This window comes from Phacochoerus africanus, chromosome 4, assembly GCF_016906955.1.
Source record: "Phacochoerus africanus isolate WHEZ1 chromosome 4, ROS_Pafr_v1, whole genome shotgun sequence".
NCBI classification, from domain to species: Eukaryota; Metazoa; Chordata; class Mammalia; order Artiodactyla; family Suidae; genus Phacochoerus; species Phacochoerus africanus.
The window spans coordinates 31787307-31803396 of NC_062547.1; the positions used below are offsets into that span (position 1 = coordinate 31787307).

The window sequence follows — 16090 nt, forward strand, 5'->3', positions numbered from 1 at the left end:
GGGGGAAATAAAAAAGAGTAAGTGGGGAGAAGAAAAGATATATGCTAGTACTAGTTATGTAGATTATTTCCAAAATAATTCAACTACTTAGTTGTACCAAAATTAATTTTTCCTGAAGTAGGCAATGTTTTCATCTATAGGCAGTCCTTGCCTTGCATGGTCTATAGTGAAGGACCATTAAAAGTGTCCATTCAATGCAATCTTAATAATTAATAGGGAAAATTATTGTACTTTGACCTTGAAAAATCTGACAAAATATTAAAAACTGTCAGTTTTTAATGCAAAAGAAAATGAAAAAGTTGTAAAAAACTATTTACTTACTACACTGTAATTTAATACATTAGAGACACTGAGAATTAAAGAGTTATTTCATTGTAAAAAATTAATCAAGAAACAGTGTGAACAGTTTTGCCTTTCTGTCAAGTTACATACCAGGTAAGCATCTTTTCTATATCATTGCAAATTGTCATACTCCTCCAAGTTTAGATTAGCTTTCGCCAATTTATCATGTGTGCTTTCGATGTAGTGAAATCTCTGTAATTTCCTTTAATGTGATGCTTGTTACATCACTTCCTCTAGCATATGTTCATCCTTTTCATCACACCCTTCCTCATTTATGATGGTAAGTCTGCCTTCACTAAGTTCCTCTAGCTGCATGTCAGAGGCTTTAGAATACAGCAGTGCCAACAGTCCCATGATCAGTGATTTCTTCTAGACTCCATCTAAGTTTAAATGAAGTCTCACTGCTGGCATTATCATTTTCATTTCTTCACTGCACTTTCATCTTTGTTGGCCAATTCTTCTCATTATCCACTTTGTAAAATGTCACATGGGTGACAAGGAGACAACACAACTATGTGCTTTGCTGTCTGTAAATAAACTGTAACAGATGGGCAGTGACCAATCTAGCAGAATTTGAGAAAAGTAACATGACTGGTCACTGATCTTGAAACACACCTGTTACTCACAAAGTGATATGTGGACTTAAGAACTAGCAGGAAGTCTGCACTTCATGTAACTACTGAATTAATAATATACCATGGTAACTGAAATTTGAACTGTGCTGTTAGGGAACTAGTTTATCTAAGTCATTGTCACTGAAATCTGTGGACATGGGAACTGTGCAAATCAAGGACTGCCTATACACTACTTGTTTATGTGGACATGGACAGGCTTAAAGCTGACTGAGTAATAAATAGCCCATCTAAATTTATACCAAATAATGACTCTTAAAGCACTCTACAAGCAACATTAGTGCACATGGAGTGCATGTTGAGATGGTTTTCAAATTTTCGTCATTTGGCAATCAACTTTAAAATGTGTCTTAGAATAAAAAAATTCTAGATATAGAGAAGGGACCTTTAAAGATCCCCTAATTTAATACCACAAGTTATCCAGCATGTTTGTTATGAATTATTTCTCCTCCTTCGATTTCAATCTGCTCATACAGCCACTTGCGGTCACAGCGGCATTCGGCTCCACATTTGGTAGAACCACAGGCAGGACAAGCATAGAAACATCCTAAGCAGTCTTCATCGAGGCAGTCGCAGAGGTCCATTCCACTGAAAATGAGGAGACCCTGGCTATCATAGACCTTACTCTTCGCTGGGATCACTTGTCTGTAATACAAAACACAAGGTGAGTTACACCTCACAAATACATTATTTCTGAATATCTTACTGAAAATAAAGTAATGAAAAGATTTTAAGGAGATAAAATGTTTTGAATTAGGGATGAAATCCTGCCAAATCGATACATGGCCTACCAGAGTCATGGCTACTCTACAATTAGTAGTTAATGAACTCCTTGTGAGAGTAAGAGATTTACTTCACTCTTAAAGCGTTAAGACAAATCCTAAGGAATGGACAAGAACTGTGTGCCAAAATATTAAATTTAAAAATTATTTTCCCCTTGCAAAAAAAAAAAAAAAAAGGCTAGGTAATAATGGTATATTATTTTATTAGCAACCAATCTCTTTACTGCTTTGTGAACATAGTTTTTTTTTTTTTACGAGATGCTATTCAATTGTTTTTATACTATAATTAATCTGTTTCTTGTTCTTTAACGGACTCTAGCAAATCTGGCCTAAAAACCCATGACTTAATGGAAAACTTTAACAGATGGAATAAATGGCATATGCAGAAAAGAATTCTGAATGATTACACTAACATTTCATTGTCAATTTGTATTTTAGAAATGTTCAGTTTAAAAAGTTACATTCTGGGAGTTCTCGCTGTGATACAGTTGGGTTAAGAAACCGACTGCAGCTGCTTGGGTTGCTACGGGGAAGTGTAGTTCAATCCCCAGCCAGGCACAGTGGGTTAAACAATCCAGCTGCTGCAGCTTGGATTCAATCCCCGGCCCAGAAACTTTCATATGCTGCAGGTGTGGCCATTTAAAAAAAAGAAAAGTCATATTCTGGAGTTCCCTTGTGGTGCAGCAGGTTAAGTAAGGGGCATTATCACTGCAGCAGCCTGGGCTTCTGCTGTGGTGTGCATCTGATCCCTGGCCTGGCCTGGGAACTTCTACATGCTGCCAAAAAAAAAAAAAAAAAAAAAAGTCATTCAAAACAATTTACAATTCCTGTTCATTCTATTGACTGTACATTAACGATTTCTATTTTAGACACTTAAAAAATAAAAACCACCTTTCATTCTCATAAAGTTTATTTTTTAGCTGCCACTCATAGAGCAGAGATATACCAATTACATATATATATATACCAAATATATATACATATACATTTTTTGGGCCACACCCATGGCATATGGAGTTTCCCAGGCTAAGAGTCAAATTGGAGCTACAACCCTACACCACAGCCATATCAACGCTAGATCTGAGCCATGTCTGTGACCTACACTACAGCTCATGGCAATGCCAGGTCCTTAACCCAATGAGTGAGGCCAGGGATTGAACCCATGTCCTCATGGATACTAGTTGGGTTTGTCGCTGCTGAGCCACAACAGGAACCCCCCAATTATATATTAATGCTTTTCAAACAAGTGAATTCATTTAATTGTAAGAAGCGTATGTTTAAATTATTTTAATTCTTGTGCCAAAAATACTGTATTGCTGCTTCCTTCATTGATATTTTCTGAAAAACAAATTTTTAGAGGGGAAGGGAAGCCTTAATGTTACAGGAGGCCCTTAGAGATTCTTACTGATTCATTCCAGATTATCTTTTTTCCAGATTATCTTTTTTTTTTTTTTTTTGCTTTTGAGGGCTGCACCTGTGGCATATGGAGGTTCCTGGGTTAGGGGTCTGATTGGAGCTACAGCTGCCGGCCTACACCACGGCTCACGGCAACAGCAGATCCTTAACCTACTGAGCGAGGCCAGGGATGGAAGCCTTAATTCCAGATTATCAAATTTAAAATGTCTAACCAGAAAACTCAAAACTTAAAAGAAAAATATTTTAAAAATACACATGTGAAGCAGCAACACATGCCTTAAAATTACACATAGCCTACCTGTCTGAACCAGCAGTTGCATTTTTTGTAAGCCTTCTTTTTTCTCTTTTACCAGTTTCTGGAGCAAATTCAGTTTGTTTTCCCGGGTTTGCAAATTGTAATGACCTCAAAGCCTTAGCAGTTCTTCCCTGAATAAAGGTAAACAAATTATCAACTCAAATCTTGATACCAAAACCATACAAAGATTAATATTTCACTTCAAGTTAATCCAGATTATTCCTTAACCTGGAAGACACTCTGGAACTCACAAAAAAGAAAAAAAAGGTTTTAGTGCTCGTATGCAACAAAATTTACATGGTCCTGGACCACATTTAAAGTTTATTAACTTATTTATAACTGTTTCTTTATCTAATTTTAGTCTCTGAATATTAGAAGGAGGCAGGCATGGTGAAAATCACAATGGCTGCTGCCAACATGGGAGAGAAGGCAGAAAAACTGTATAACCCAACAGCATATATAGCAGAGGTTTGCAACAATGATGTTGAGTCCTTAGGAAAAAATTCTATTACACACATATTTTTTTTTTTCTTTTTAGGGCTGCACCCTCAGGATATGGAAGTTCCCAGGCTAGGGGTCAAATTGGAGATGCAGCTGCTGCCTATGCCAGAGCCACAGCAATGCCAGATCCAAGTTGCAACTGCGACCTACACTGCTGCTTGCACCAACACTGGACTGGATCCTTCACCTACTAAGCAAGGCCAGGGCTCCAAGCTGTACCCTCGTGGATACTAGTCGGATTCTTAACCAGCTGGGTCACGATAGTAACTCCCTATTACATGTATTTTTAAAAGCAGAGAATATAGTTCTGAAATGGTATTATAATCTTCTAAAAAAATTTGGTGAAATAAAATTTTGATGGCTATGGGTTCATAACCTGGGGAAAAGAAAAAGGTTTACGTAATACATTCTACATGAACAAGAGATAAATGAAGTGGAAAATGAAGTGACAGTAGCAAGTACATAGCATGAATTGCAAAATAACATTGGGTCCTAGAGATAGGTCTTTGAGGGGATAACAAAAAGAAAAACACTACAGGAGTTCCCGTGGTGGCACAGTGGTAATGAACCCGATTAGTATCCATGAGCTCACAGGTTCAATCCCTGGCCTCACTCAGCGGGTTAAGGATCCGGTGTTGCTGTGAACTGTGGTGTAGGTCACAGATGTGGCTGGGATCCGGAGTTGCTGTGGCTGTGGCGTAGACTGGCAGCTATAACTCCACTTGGACCCCTAGCCTAGGAACTTCCATATGTCATGGGTGCAGCCCTAAAAAGACATAAAAGAAAAGCACCACATATAATTAAAAATCTTAATTATGTTTTAAGTTGGTTTATTACTATAATGACAAGAAAATTGAGAAAAATATCCCAGCAAGAATTATAAATTGGTTATAAACAGAAAATTTGAGAACTCCTTTGACATACCTATCCTTGTCCTACACCAGAGACAGCTTCATAAAATCTTAACATTGATCTGATACAGTTAAATAATCTAAATGTAGGCATATGAATTAGGAAGTTATAAAATATTTAATATTTACAAATGTAAAAATGTATGCTTTTTGACCACAGGGAGTCCTAAAATTAGCCCTGACCATAATAAGCAAGCATTCAGAGCTAGAAGCAAAGGAAATTCACAAGCATCTTAAAAAAAAGCAAAACAAGGGGTAGTGAGGAGTTCCCATTGTAGTTCAGCAGGTTAAGAACCAGACTAGCTGTAGTATAGGTCTTAGAGGTGGCTTGGACCTTGTGCTGCTGCGGTGTAGACTGGCAGCTGTACCTCTGATTTGACCCCCAGCCTGGGAACTTCCATAATATGCTACAGGTGTGGAGGAAGGAAGGAAGGGACAGAGGAAGGAAGGGACAAAGGAAGGAAGGGAAAGGGAAAAAAAAAGAAAGAAAGGGATAGTGCCAAAGTAGAAAGAAAGGCTGAAATAAGAAACAATTATTTTCAAGTCACTTCTGAAGTTCCTTGTACTTTTTTTTGGCTTTGCCCACAGCATGCGAGAAAGTTCCCAAGCTGAAGAACCTGAGCCATAGCAGTGACAACACTGAATCCTTAACCATTGGGTCCCCAGGGAACTCCCTGAGGTTCCTTTTAAAGCAGTAATTTTCAGGAGTTCCCTTGGTGGCACAGCGGTAATGAATCCCACTAGGACCCATGCATGAGGTTTTAGGTTTGCTTCCTAGCCCCACTCAATGGGTTACGGATTCGGTGTTGCCATGAGCTGTGGTGTGGGTCGAAAATGAGGCTCAGACCAGATGTTGCTGTGGCTGTGGTGTACGCCACCAGCTGTAGCTCCAATTTGACCCCTAGCCTGGGAACCTCCATATGCCGCGAGTGCGGCCCTAAAAAAAAAAAAAGGCGGTAATTTTTAAGTCCTTCATAAAAAGGGGTATTTACTCTCCTATACTTCAGATCCTTGCGGCCAGCCTATCCCAGTGAGTTATCAGAAAAGAAACTACAAAGTTAAGTCCAGGCTTTGCCAGAATGTTCTAAAAGCCAGTCCTAATGTCTTAGCAGCAGTTGGAGTTATGGCTTGAGAGTCTTGGGCATATTATGTTATTCCTTTCCCAAGGGTACTTTCTTTACCATCCAATCTGGGTTATGCAAATATTTAGAAACACCATTTATTTTCACCACCCCAACTTTACTATCTACTGCATGTTAATTAGTATACAATTGTCCCTCAGTATCCAAGGCAGATTGGTTCCAAGATTTGTTGTGGATACTAAAAAGCTCGAATGTTCAAGTCCCATAAATTGCCCTCTAGATCCTCAGGTTCAACCAACTGCAGACTGTGTAGTACTATACTGATTGCAAAAAAAATAAGAATCATGTATAAGTGGACCTGCACAGTTCAAATCTGTGCTGTTGAAGGGTCAATTTAAGTAATTATATAAATAGTATTTCTTTACAATTAAATAAAACCTCACACTGTAGAAGTAACAGAGCAGAAAAAAAAAGACTACGTATACCTACATCTGAATCAGGTTTTCTTCTCTGCCGGTCTTCAGAATCAACATCCACACTTCCATTGATTATCTGTGTACATTTTGGACAAAGTTTCCAACCAGGTACAAGCTGTCTTCCAAATTTTGCACTCAGAAAAGTGGCATCATCTAAGTCAATTACATGTAAATTTTTTTTGGCTAGTTTCTTGTGTATGTTAAATGGGTCACAACATGACTTCTGCAAATCCTCAAATCTGTCTATGTAAATTTTTGCATGATGGAAACAAATTGTATTGTTCCCAGAAAGTGTCATTCCAGTTCTAAGCTGAAGTAAAAGCATGTCATTTGACGACAATTCTTGCAAAGTCTTGAAACCTGTGTGACGTGTATAGTAGGTTTTATGACACTCATTTGTTGTACGAAGCTGGACTCCAACTGAACATGGATCCATCATTCTTGATTTTAGCAAATTTCCTCTTTTTGATTTTGACTAGAGATCTCTCTCTAGCAGGTCATATGCTGACACCTTAGAGAAGACATTAAAGAGAGTCAGATTGATGCTGCAAAATTTTTATCTGAAAAACTGAAAAAGCATTTGATAAAATGTACTGCCTGTATAACAGAAAAACTCTCAGTAAGCAATGAATACAAAGATATTTACCAAAAGACCACAATAAATATTGTATTTAATTATAAAACATTAGAAGCATTCACTATAAAATTAGAACTACACAAGAATACCTATATCACAGTTCCCATTTAACACAATATTAAAAGGTATAAGGATTTAAAAGGAAGAAACAGGAGTTCCCGTTGTGGCGCAGTGGAAACAAATCCAACTAGGAACCATAAGGTTGAGGGTTTGATCCCTGGCTTTGCTTGGTGGGTTAAGGACTGGCATTGCCATGAGCTGTGGTGTGGGTCAGAGACTCAGCTCGGATCTGACATTGCTGTGGCTGTGGTGTAGGCCAGCAGCTGTAGCTCCAATTAGACCCCTAGCCTGGGAACCTCCATATGCCACAGTGCAGCCCTCAAAAAGACAAAAGACAAATAAATAAATAAAAGGAAGAAACAAGAAATATTACCCAAAGATGATATAAATACCTACATGGAAAGACGAAAGAAGGGGTTCAATGGGCAAACTATTATAACTAGTAAGATTGCTGGAAACAAAAGCACTATAAGATACCTTACGAAATATATAAATCTTACAAAAGATATGCAAGACTTTAATGGAGAAAATGATCAAAGAGAGACAAAAAAGACACTCTAATGTAGAAATTAATTATGGGAAGTCTGACTACAGTAAATATGTCAATTCTCTAGATTTCTCTACAAACTCTAGGATTCCAATCAAAATTCCATCAGGTATTCCACAAAACCTGCTGCTCCCTAGAATTTAGCAACCTGGTCTAGATGTAAGAGTAAAGCCAAGAAAACCTTGAAGGAAAATAAAAATTTTATTTACTATAAAGTCTTTAAAAAAAACAAAACAAAAAACATGGCCACACCCCATGGCATATAGAAGTTCCTGGGCCAGGGACTGAATCTGAGCCACAGTTGCAACCTGTGTTCCTCTGCCTCTACAGCATCCTGAGCCTCTGCAGTTGGATTCTTTTTTTTTTTTTTTTTTTTTTTGCTATTTCTTGTGCCGCTCCTGCGGCATATGGAGGTTCCCAGGCTAGGGGTCGAATCGGAGCTGTAGCCACCAGCCTACGCCAGAGCCACAGCAACGCGGGATCTGAGCCGCGTCTGCAACCTTCACCTCAGGTCACGGCAACGCCGGATCGTTAACCCACTGAGCAAGGGCAGGAATCCTAGTCGGATTCATTAACCACTGCGCCACGACGGGAACTCCGTGCAGTTGGATTCTTAATCCACTGTACCACAGCAGGAACTCCATTATAAAGCTATTTTATTTAAAACAGTGTATGGTATCAGTATAGTACAGGCAAATAGATCCAAGAAAAGATGAGAGCTTGGTGTATGATAAATCAATGGGTATTACACATTAATGGGGAAAAGACTTAAAGATGCTGGGGTAAGCAGCTAACCATATGGAAAAAGACAAAGATCTCTTCTTCACAAACAAAAATCAATTCCAGATGTATTAAAGAATTAAACATAAAAAGAAAAATTGTAAAAATGTTTACAAGAAAATATAGCAGACTTTGTAACACCAAGGTAGAGAAGAATTTCTCAAACAAGAAAGGTCATATCAGAGGAAAAGATGGATACACTTGATTTTATATCAAAATCAAACATTCCTATGTAACTCTTAGGGAGGGAAAAAAAAGTCATACTTGAAAGGTGTTGCTAGGATTATTACTCCAAAAATACAAAAAAAATCCTGACTTCTACAAATCAATTAGAAAATGACAACCCATCAGTAAATGAAATATAAATATAAATTCCTCTTCCAATTTACAGAGGAAGAGAAAAAAATAGCCAAAATGCAGATAAAGATGTTCAATCTCATGGTTATCAGGAAAATGCAAATTAAATACCATTTCTCAAACATCTGCTTGGAAAGATTTTAAAAATCTGGTAACACAGTGATGGCAAAAAATGCCATAAACTGTTACATGCTCCTTATACCTTGGTAGAAGTGTAAATTTCTGTTGAATTTCTTTAGAGTGTTTTTGGCAATTTCTTACAAAATTGAAGATGTCCACACCCCAGGACCTTCCACTCTCAGCTATAGGTGTCTGTGCCAGAGAAATACATGTCCCATATGAATACGATTCTGTGCATTATACATACAAGGTCTTTCAGCATGCATCATTTTTGACAGTGAAAAACTGGAAATAACCTAATGGTAAAGAATGAGAAATTGTATGATACTCAAGAGGGACTCCTATAGGACAGTTAAAATGAACAAACCGCATTAATTACATAAATCAATTTAAATAAATCTGAAAGACAACTGTGTAAGTGAAAAAGCTTCAAAAGGACATGTGGTATATCACGTACATAAAATTTTAAACACAATAGTATACACTGTTCATGGATAAGAATGCGAATACATGCTAAAGTGTACATAAGAGTGACAGATAACAAGTCTGTGGTATTTATTTATACTTCTAATGGAGGAAAGAATTTTTTTTTAAGAGAATAAAAGGCTTGCTTGGTGGCATGTATACGAATTTCATTATTTTCTGTTACTTTCTGTTTACAGTTTTTCATAACTAAATATTTTTCAAAGTAAATACAAAAATTTAGTTGAGGAGTTCCCGTTGTGATGCTGCGGAAGGAATCCTACTAGTAACCATGAGGTGGCGGGTTCCATCTCTGGCGTTGCTCAGTGGGTTGGGGATCTGGTGTTGCCATGAGGTATAGTGTAAGTGGCAGACATGGCTTGGATCCTGCATTGCTGTGGCTGTGGTGTAGGCCAGGCAGCTATAACTCCAATTCGACCCCTAGCCCGGGAATTTCCATATGCTGCTGGTGCAGCTCTGAAAAAAGCAAAAAAACAAACAAAACAAAACAAAAAATTTAGTTGAATTCTTAAAGCAAGTTTCAACAAATACAAGTCACTAAAAATTATTACAAAAAATAGAAAACTGAAATCCAGGATCCTGAAATTTTCTGAGTGTTTTTATAAGCTTTGGTCCATGTTTAAAAAATGGTCCCTGGCCTAGAAACTTCCAAATGCTTATGGGTGTGGGTGTGGCCAAAAAAAAATCCAAAAACGTTAAAAAGCTTAGATGCTTTCTGAAGTGTTTTCTGCAGAGAGAAATTGTAATCAGTAAAACAGTATACAAAGAAAAGGCTAACCTCATGTAACAAAAAATGGTGAGTAAAAAATACACATTTCTATGTTTTAAATTAAAGATGTTAAACTAAAGTGTTTGAAAATTTTAACTTAAAATGATTAAAAAAGCATTTTTAAATTGTATTTTAATCAACTTTTAAAATTTAACTACCAAGTATGGTCCCAATCACATCAGATAAAAAGGCTTGTGTAATACAAATATTTATATTTAACATAAAAGTGGGTTAGGATAAGTTTAGGAGTGGAAAATCCAGAGATATGGTTATAAAACACTATCAAACTATGTTGTATTAAACTTTAGCAGATACAGGACACAAATCTGGCTCTGACTTCCTTAAGAGTCAAAACAAAGAAGGAAACTTGATCAAACATCCCCCCCCCCCAGCACATTATGGAAACTACTAATGCTTAATGTCTTATTAATGCCATAGATTCTTTATATTTGTAGCTATCACCAATTTTTAGGCAACAATCTTTGATTTCTTTAACATAAAACTATTTCTTAGGATTCAAAGACTTGGGCTACACTCTAACCATATGTGATAGGAAAAGCACCTTATAACTTAGAAATTTTATTTTAGAAATTCTATTTGTCCATGGTAATAAAACATGTTTACTCACGAGGGAATTTTTTTTTTTTTCGTTGCTACTGGGAGCTTGTCTTCCCTTATTTTCCTTTAATCTTGACTAAATTACTACATAGTTCACAAGAGTTTATCAGTACACTCTTAAGTTGTGCCCGTGAAGTTGAATGCTTATTTCTAAGTGATCTTCTAGAAAGTTGGAAATGTAATTAACTCCTGTTAAATCAATTTTTCTGATAAGAATTTGCTTGGACACATTCCACATAGCATGGGTTCTTTTATTAAAAGAACCTAGACTCTTAGATGGAGAGTAGAGTTGAATTTATTTTTCTTTCAAGTTAGCCAGGACTCTTATCAGTCTATGAAAGCATCCTTTTCTGGTAAACAGTGGCTTTCAAACATTTGAACTTGTGGCACACTTTTTTGAGTACTATAATTTTTGGAGGAATATTTGAACAAATACTGCTGCACAATGATACTATTTTCTAAGACGCCATCCCTCAGGTATCACTTTAGGGTAGAATTATTTAGAGAATTTCAAAGACAGAAAGAAAAAAACAACTAATCACATACAAGGGAACTGCCAAAAGGCTATCAGCTGATTTTTCAGCTGAAACTTTTGCATGATAAAGTGCAGAAGGGAAAAAAAAAAAAACTTGCAGAGTTCCCACTGTGGTGCAGCAGAAACGAATCCAACTAGGAACCAAGTGGTTGTGAGTTCAATCCCTGGCCTCACTCAGTGGGTTGAGGATCCGGCGTTGGCATGAGCTGTGGAGTAGGTCACAGAAGCGGCTTGGATCTGGCATTGCTGTGGCTGTGGCATAGGCCGGCGGCTACAGCTCCAATTTGACCCCTAGCCTGGGAACCTCCTTGTGCTGTGGGTGAGGCCCTAAAGAAAGACAAAACAAACAAACAAAAAAAACTGCAACCAAGATTACTCTACCCAGAAAAGTTATCAATAGGAACTGAAGGAGAGATAAGTTCCCCAGACAAGCAAAAACTAAGTAAGTTCATCACCACTAAACCAGCCTTACAAGAAATGTTAAAGGATCTTCTTTAAGCAGAGTAGAAAAGGCCATAACCAGAAATAAAAATATGTGAAAGAAAAACACTTCTCTAGTGAAGACAAATATATAGTAAAAGCAGTGAATCAGCCACTTAAAACAAGTATGAAAGTTAAAAAACAAAAGGTAGTAAAATCAACTATAATCAAGAATTAAGAAATTCACAAAAGAAAAAGATGTAAAATATATGCCAAAATCATAAAACATGGGGGAGGGGGAGAGTAAAAATGCAGTGCTTTTATTTATTTTTTTAATTATTATTATTTTTTTTGTCTTTCTGCTATTTCTTTGGGCCGCTCCCGCGGCATATGGAGGTTCCCAGGCTAGGGGTCGAATCGGAGCTGTAGCCACCAGCCTACGCCAGAGCCACAGCAACACGGGATCCGAGCTGCGTCTGCAACCCACACCACAGCTCACGGCAACGCCGGATCGTTAACCCACTGAGCAAGGGCAGGGACCGAACCCGCAACCTCATGGTTCCTAGTCGGACACTGCGCCACGACGGGAACTCTCAGTGCTTTTATAGCATTCAAACTTAAGCAAGGATCAGCTTAACATAAACTGATATATATATATATATATATTTAGAGACCTATATATAGGAACTTCATGGTAACCACAAACCAAAAACCTACAAAAGATACACAAAAGTAAAAAGAAGCCGTAGCACTGAAAACAAACAAACAAACAAACAAAACCCCATCAAACCACAAGGGGAGAGAAGAAGAGAACTATAAAAACAACCAGAAACAATCAACATAATGGCAGTAAGTACATATGTAAATAGCCTAGACTAAATGCTCCAAATCAAAAGACACAGATAGAGTGGATGCATGAATAAAAAAAAAAATAAGATGCTCCAAATCAAAAGACACAGATAAGGTGGATGCATGAATAAAAAAATAAGACCCATCTACATACTGCCTACGGTTCTTCATATTTGGAACAATTCAACAAACCCTTCAGGTCTCCAAACTCCGTTTGTAATTTGTCTCCATTCCTATGGTCTGTAAATTAAAGGTCAAACAGAAAAGAATTAACTAAGAGACTGTTTCCAGACCAAGAGGAATGAGCACAGCTCTCATTTCTCTACCTTACTTCTGAATATGGTCAAAATTGTCAAACAGTATTTAACACTACAGATGTTGGTTAAGTGACTGTGATAATGAACTGTTAGCCATTCTGCTGAAAACACTTTCACCTCTTCCTAGAAAACAAAGTCTGAACTCTTGAGCTTGTCATGACTTGTTCAAATGTCATACACTCCAGGTCAAACTACACTACCGGCAAAGTTCTTTACATTTTGTCTTTAAACAGTCCTCTTTGCTGGGAAAGCCTTTGGCTCTTTGTGCCAGGCAATGCTAACTTGTCCTTCAGGAAAGTGCCAACGTCTTCATCTTTCTGCTGTGCCTTCCCCAAGTTATTCTTATAGGTCCTTCTTACTCTTGTAAAAGTTTGAAACTTTTATTCTATTCTCAGCTGTTGGAAGACAGGAGCTATACGGTGTTATTTTTTATCACCCAAGGCAAAAGAGTAACTTCCGGGACTTCCCTTTTTTTTTTAGCACTCATCAGAGGCTTTCTTCCTTCTTGTTAGATTTTTTTTTTTTATTGTATGTTAAACCCCGTGAGGGGGCAAGGAATCACGTGGGTCCTGTTCACAGCTGCAGTTTCTCTAAATAGCACACTACTGGGGCTTTGTAGGTGCTTAACACCTTTCCAATGAATACATGCTCCTTAACTGCCAGAATCTCACACCAAGAAGCCTGAATCTCCCCAAATCAACATGGGACTAGGTGTCCAGAGACCTGCAATTATTCCCACCTCAACCCTGTAGTCACATGCATAACGTCCCTATTTCAGGGCCATATCATAAAGTTTCAAGCCATCAGAAACACGTCATATGAGCACCTACTACGTTCATGCTACCAGGACGGAAAAAAAAACAAAAAAACCCCCCAACCATTCAGCATCCAGCCTCAGCCTCAACCAAACAGCTAGGGCTGGGAGGGTTCCGATTTGAAAAATAAAAAACAAAGAAAAGAGATTACGACGAGCTGTGGACGGGGTTCTAGGCCACCAAAACTCTCAACTGATCATGACAAGCCAAAGTCAAAGTTTGGAGGGCTCTGGGTCTCCCGAAGACAGCTGACACCTCGTGGGGTCGACAGGTGCAGCAGAAACCGTGCTGGGCCTTGACACCAGGGGCCACAGAGGAACTGGGAGAAGAGGGAGTCTCTGCAGGGTGGCAGGCCGCCGGAGGCCCCAGCGAGCCGCTGAAAATCCACCTCACGCATCGGACCTCCTCTTCCTCCCTCTCCCCCCGGCCCGTGGCCCCCCTCCCACCCAGGGATCCTTCTCCACGTCCCCGATCCTCCCCAGAGCCACCCCAGGCCCTTTCCTACCTTTAGCGTGAACTCTCCTCCACTGGGTTCAGAGCTGTCTTGGCCGCCGGCTTTTCAGTTTATCCCGGCGCTACCATCGAGAGGACGGCGGGCGGGGCTAGAGAGGCCCAGCGCTACCATAAAGAGAAGCCCGGGAGAAGCCTAGAGGGGAACGGAGTCTGGCCGCCTCCGGGGCGGAAGGGGCGGGACGACGTGGATTGGCGAGTGATTCAAGGTGAGGCAATAGTTACTCCAGAGGGTGACGACATTTTGCTCACTGTTCTCAGACGTTTTGTAGTTGGGAGGTGTTTGGGGCCACCTTTTACAAGCTACATATTCGGCTAAGTTGTAATTTGTTCGCGAATCTCTACGCCTGTGTGTAATGCCATATTGTTGCTTCCCAAACCTCCGAATCCCTGAAATAGTAAATGAGTTAAAAGGACTTAAAGACCTTTAAAGGTCCCACGTTTTCTTTGATTTTTTTAAAGTCAAGCTAAATATATTCCAAAAATGCATCTCCTTTATTATAAACTAAAAAAAGAAAAAAAAAAAGCTTTGTTTATTCCTTTGAGTAAACTATAGGCACCGGGATGATGCTTGCAAATTTTCTGAGGGAAAAACAAACAAACAAAAAAAACCCCACAGCACTGTTGTTCCTGTATTCCTACTGTCCTAATTTAGGAGCACATTAATTTTTGTTGTTGTTAGGGCCACAGGTAGGGGTCCAAGTTGCTGGCCTACGCCACAGCCACAGCAATGGCCAGATCTGAGGCCATTGAGTGAGGCCAGGGATTGAACCCACATCCTCGTGGATACTAGTCTGGCTCGTTTCAGCAGAGCAAGAATGGGAACTCTAAGCACATTAATTTTTTTTAACTCAATGAATTTTATTATGTTTATAATTGTACAACGTTCATCACAACCCAATTTTATAGCATTAGCACATTAATTTTTAAAGCAGATTTTACCAATCTAGGATCTTTGAGAACCCTAGATCATTAGCCTGGTGGGCCTCAGCCTTCAACCAGCTTCAAGTCTAGGTAGGAGGAGACATTACAGGCCACCCCCTACCCCGCAACCTCCCCACCCCACCCCTGCCCCTAATTGTTTTTTTTAGCCAGCCAAATGAAAAATATGAAACAGGGAAATAAGATTCACCAAAACCCTAGCTTGGTAGCAATACTATGTATACATACTGTAAGTTGTTTTCTGCAGTGAACCTATGGTCCTTCCCTAGCACCTCCATGCTGCTTTGCAACCAAGCAGGGCTTTGCTACTTGCTAAGTTAAACCAATTTTAGAAGTGAGGAGTGGGAGAAAGGCAAGAACAATGGGTAATCCCCTCAACTGTGCCTGTAGGAGGTGACATTCTGTAGTTCTTTTAATAGTTACTTTGTGGTTGGCACTTTGCTAACTTAGAGAAAAAAGAGAGAAAGAATGAAACATTCCTGCTTTCAAAGAGCTCACAGACTAGCTAGAGACAGAGGAATAAATAGTTAATCACACTGTGGTGTGATAAATGTCATCTTAGAAACATAAGGATATGAATAGGATAAAAGGAGAAGTGCTAAAGCAGGGGCATTCTGGGAGGAGATTAATGCCTGAATTGAGTTGTCCTATGGAAAACTGCTTGATGCAGTGGTGGCCTCCAGGTACACTATTGGGAAGTCTATCTTAGAGGTAATGAACTACAGAGCTCCCAGACCAAATTAAGATGCTTGAATAACATGGCTTACTGGATCAATTTAAATATCCCCTGAAAAGCAAGGGGAAAGAGTTGGGGAGTAAGTTAATGCACCTAAGCTAAGAGGGGGACAAGTGCAAGGGCAACATCAGCTGAGTCATGGGTTATGCAGTGTTCAT

The 16090-nt window shown here is 38.9% G+C and overlaps 1 protein-coding gene across 3 annotated transcripts; it reads right to left on the minus strand.

The window, feature by feature from the left end:
• Positions 1 to 1061: 1061 nt before the first annotated feature.
• ARL14EP (ADP ribosylation factor like GTPase 14 effector protein) lies at positions 1062 to 14383 on the minus strand. Of its 3 annotated transcripts, none has more exons than XM_047776099.1 (5): positions 14250 to 14333; positions 12805 to 12852; positions 6451 to 6948; positions 3471 to 3598; positions 1062 to 1619 (listed from the first exon to the last, which is right to left on the minus strand). In XM_047776099.1, exons 3-5 carry the CDS (start codon positions 6874 to 6876, stop codon positions 1391 to 1393), a joined length of 783 nt encoding a protein of 260 aa, XP_047632055.1. In that variant the 5' UTR covers positions 6877 to 6948; positions 12805 to 12852; positions 14250 to 14333; the 3' UTR covers positions 1062 to 1390. The 3 variants fall into 3 exon arrangements, with proteins under 3 accessions (XP_047632055.1, XP_047632053.1, XP_047632054.1); XM_047776097.1 differs by having other exon boundaries at positions 12767 to 12852; XM_047776098.1 differs by lacking the exon at positions 12805 to 12852 and having other exon boundaries at positions 14250 to 14383.
• Between the last annotated feature and the right edge of the window lie 1707 nt (positions 14384 to 16090).

Excerpts from the sequence above, each read along its gene's own strand:
- ARL14EP (XM_047776098.1), bottom strand. The coding sequence starts at position 6,876 with ATGATGGATCCATGTTCAGTTGGAGTCCAGCTTCGTACAACAAATGAG. Across the intron at positions 3,599-6,450 it reads GAAGAAAACCTGATTCAGAT|GGAAGAACTGCTAAGGCTTT; the intron begins GTAGGTATACGT and ends ACCTTTATTCAG. Across the intron at positions 1,620-3,470 it reads GCAACTGCTGGTTCAGACAG|ACAAGTGATCCCAGCGAAGA; the intron begins GTAGGCTATGTG and ends TTTGTATTACAG.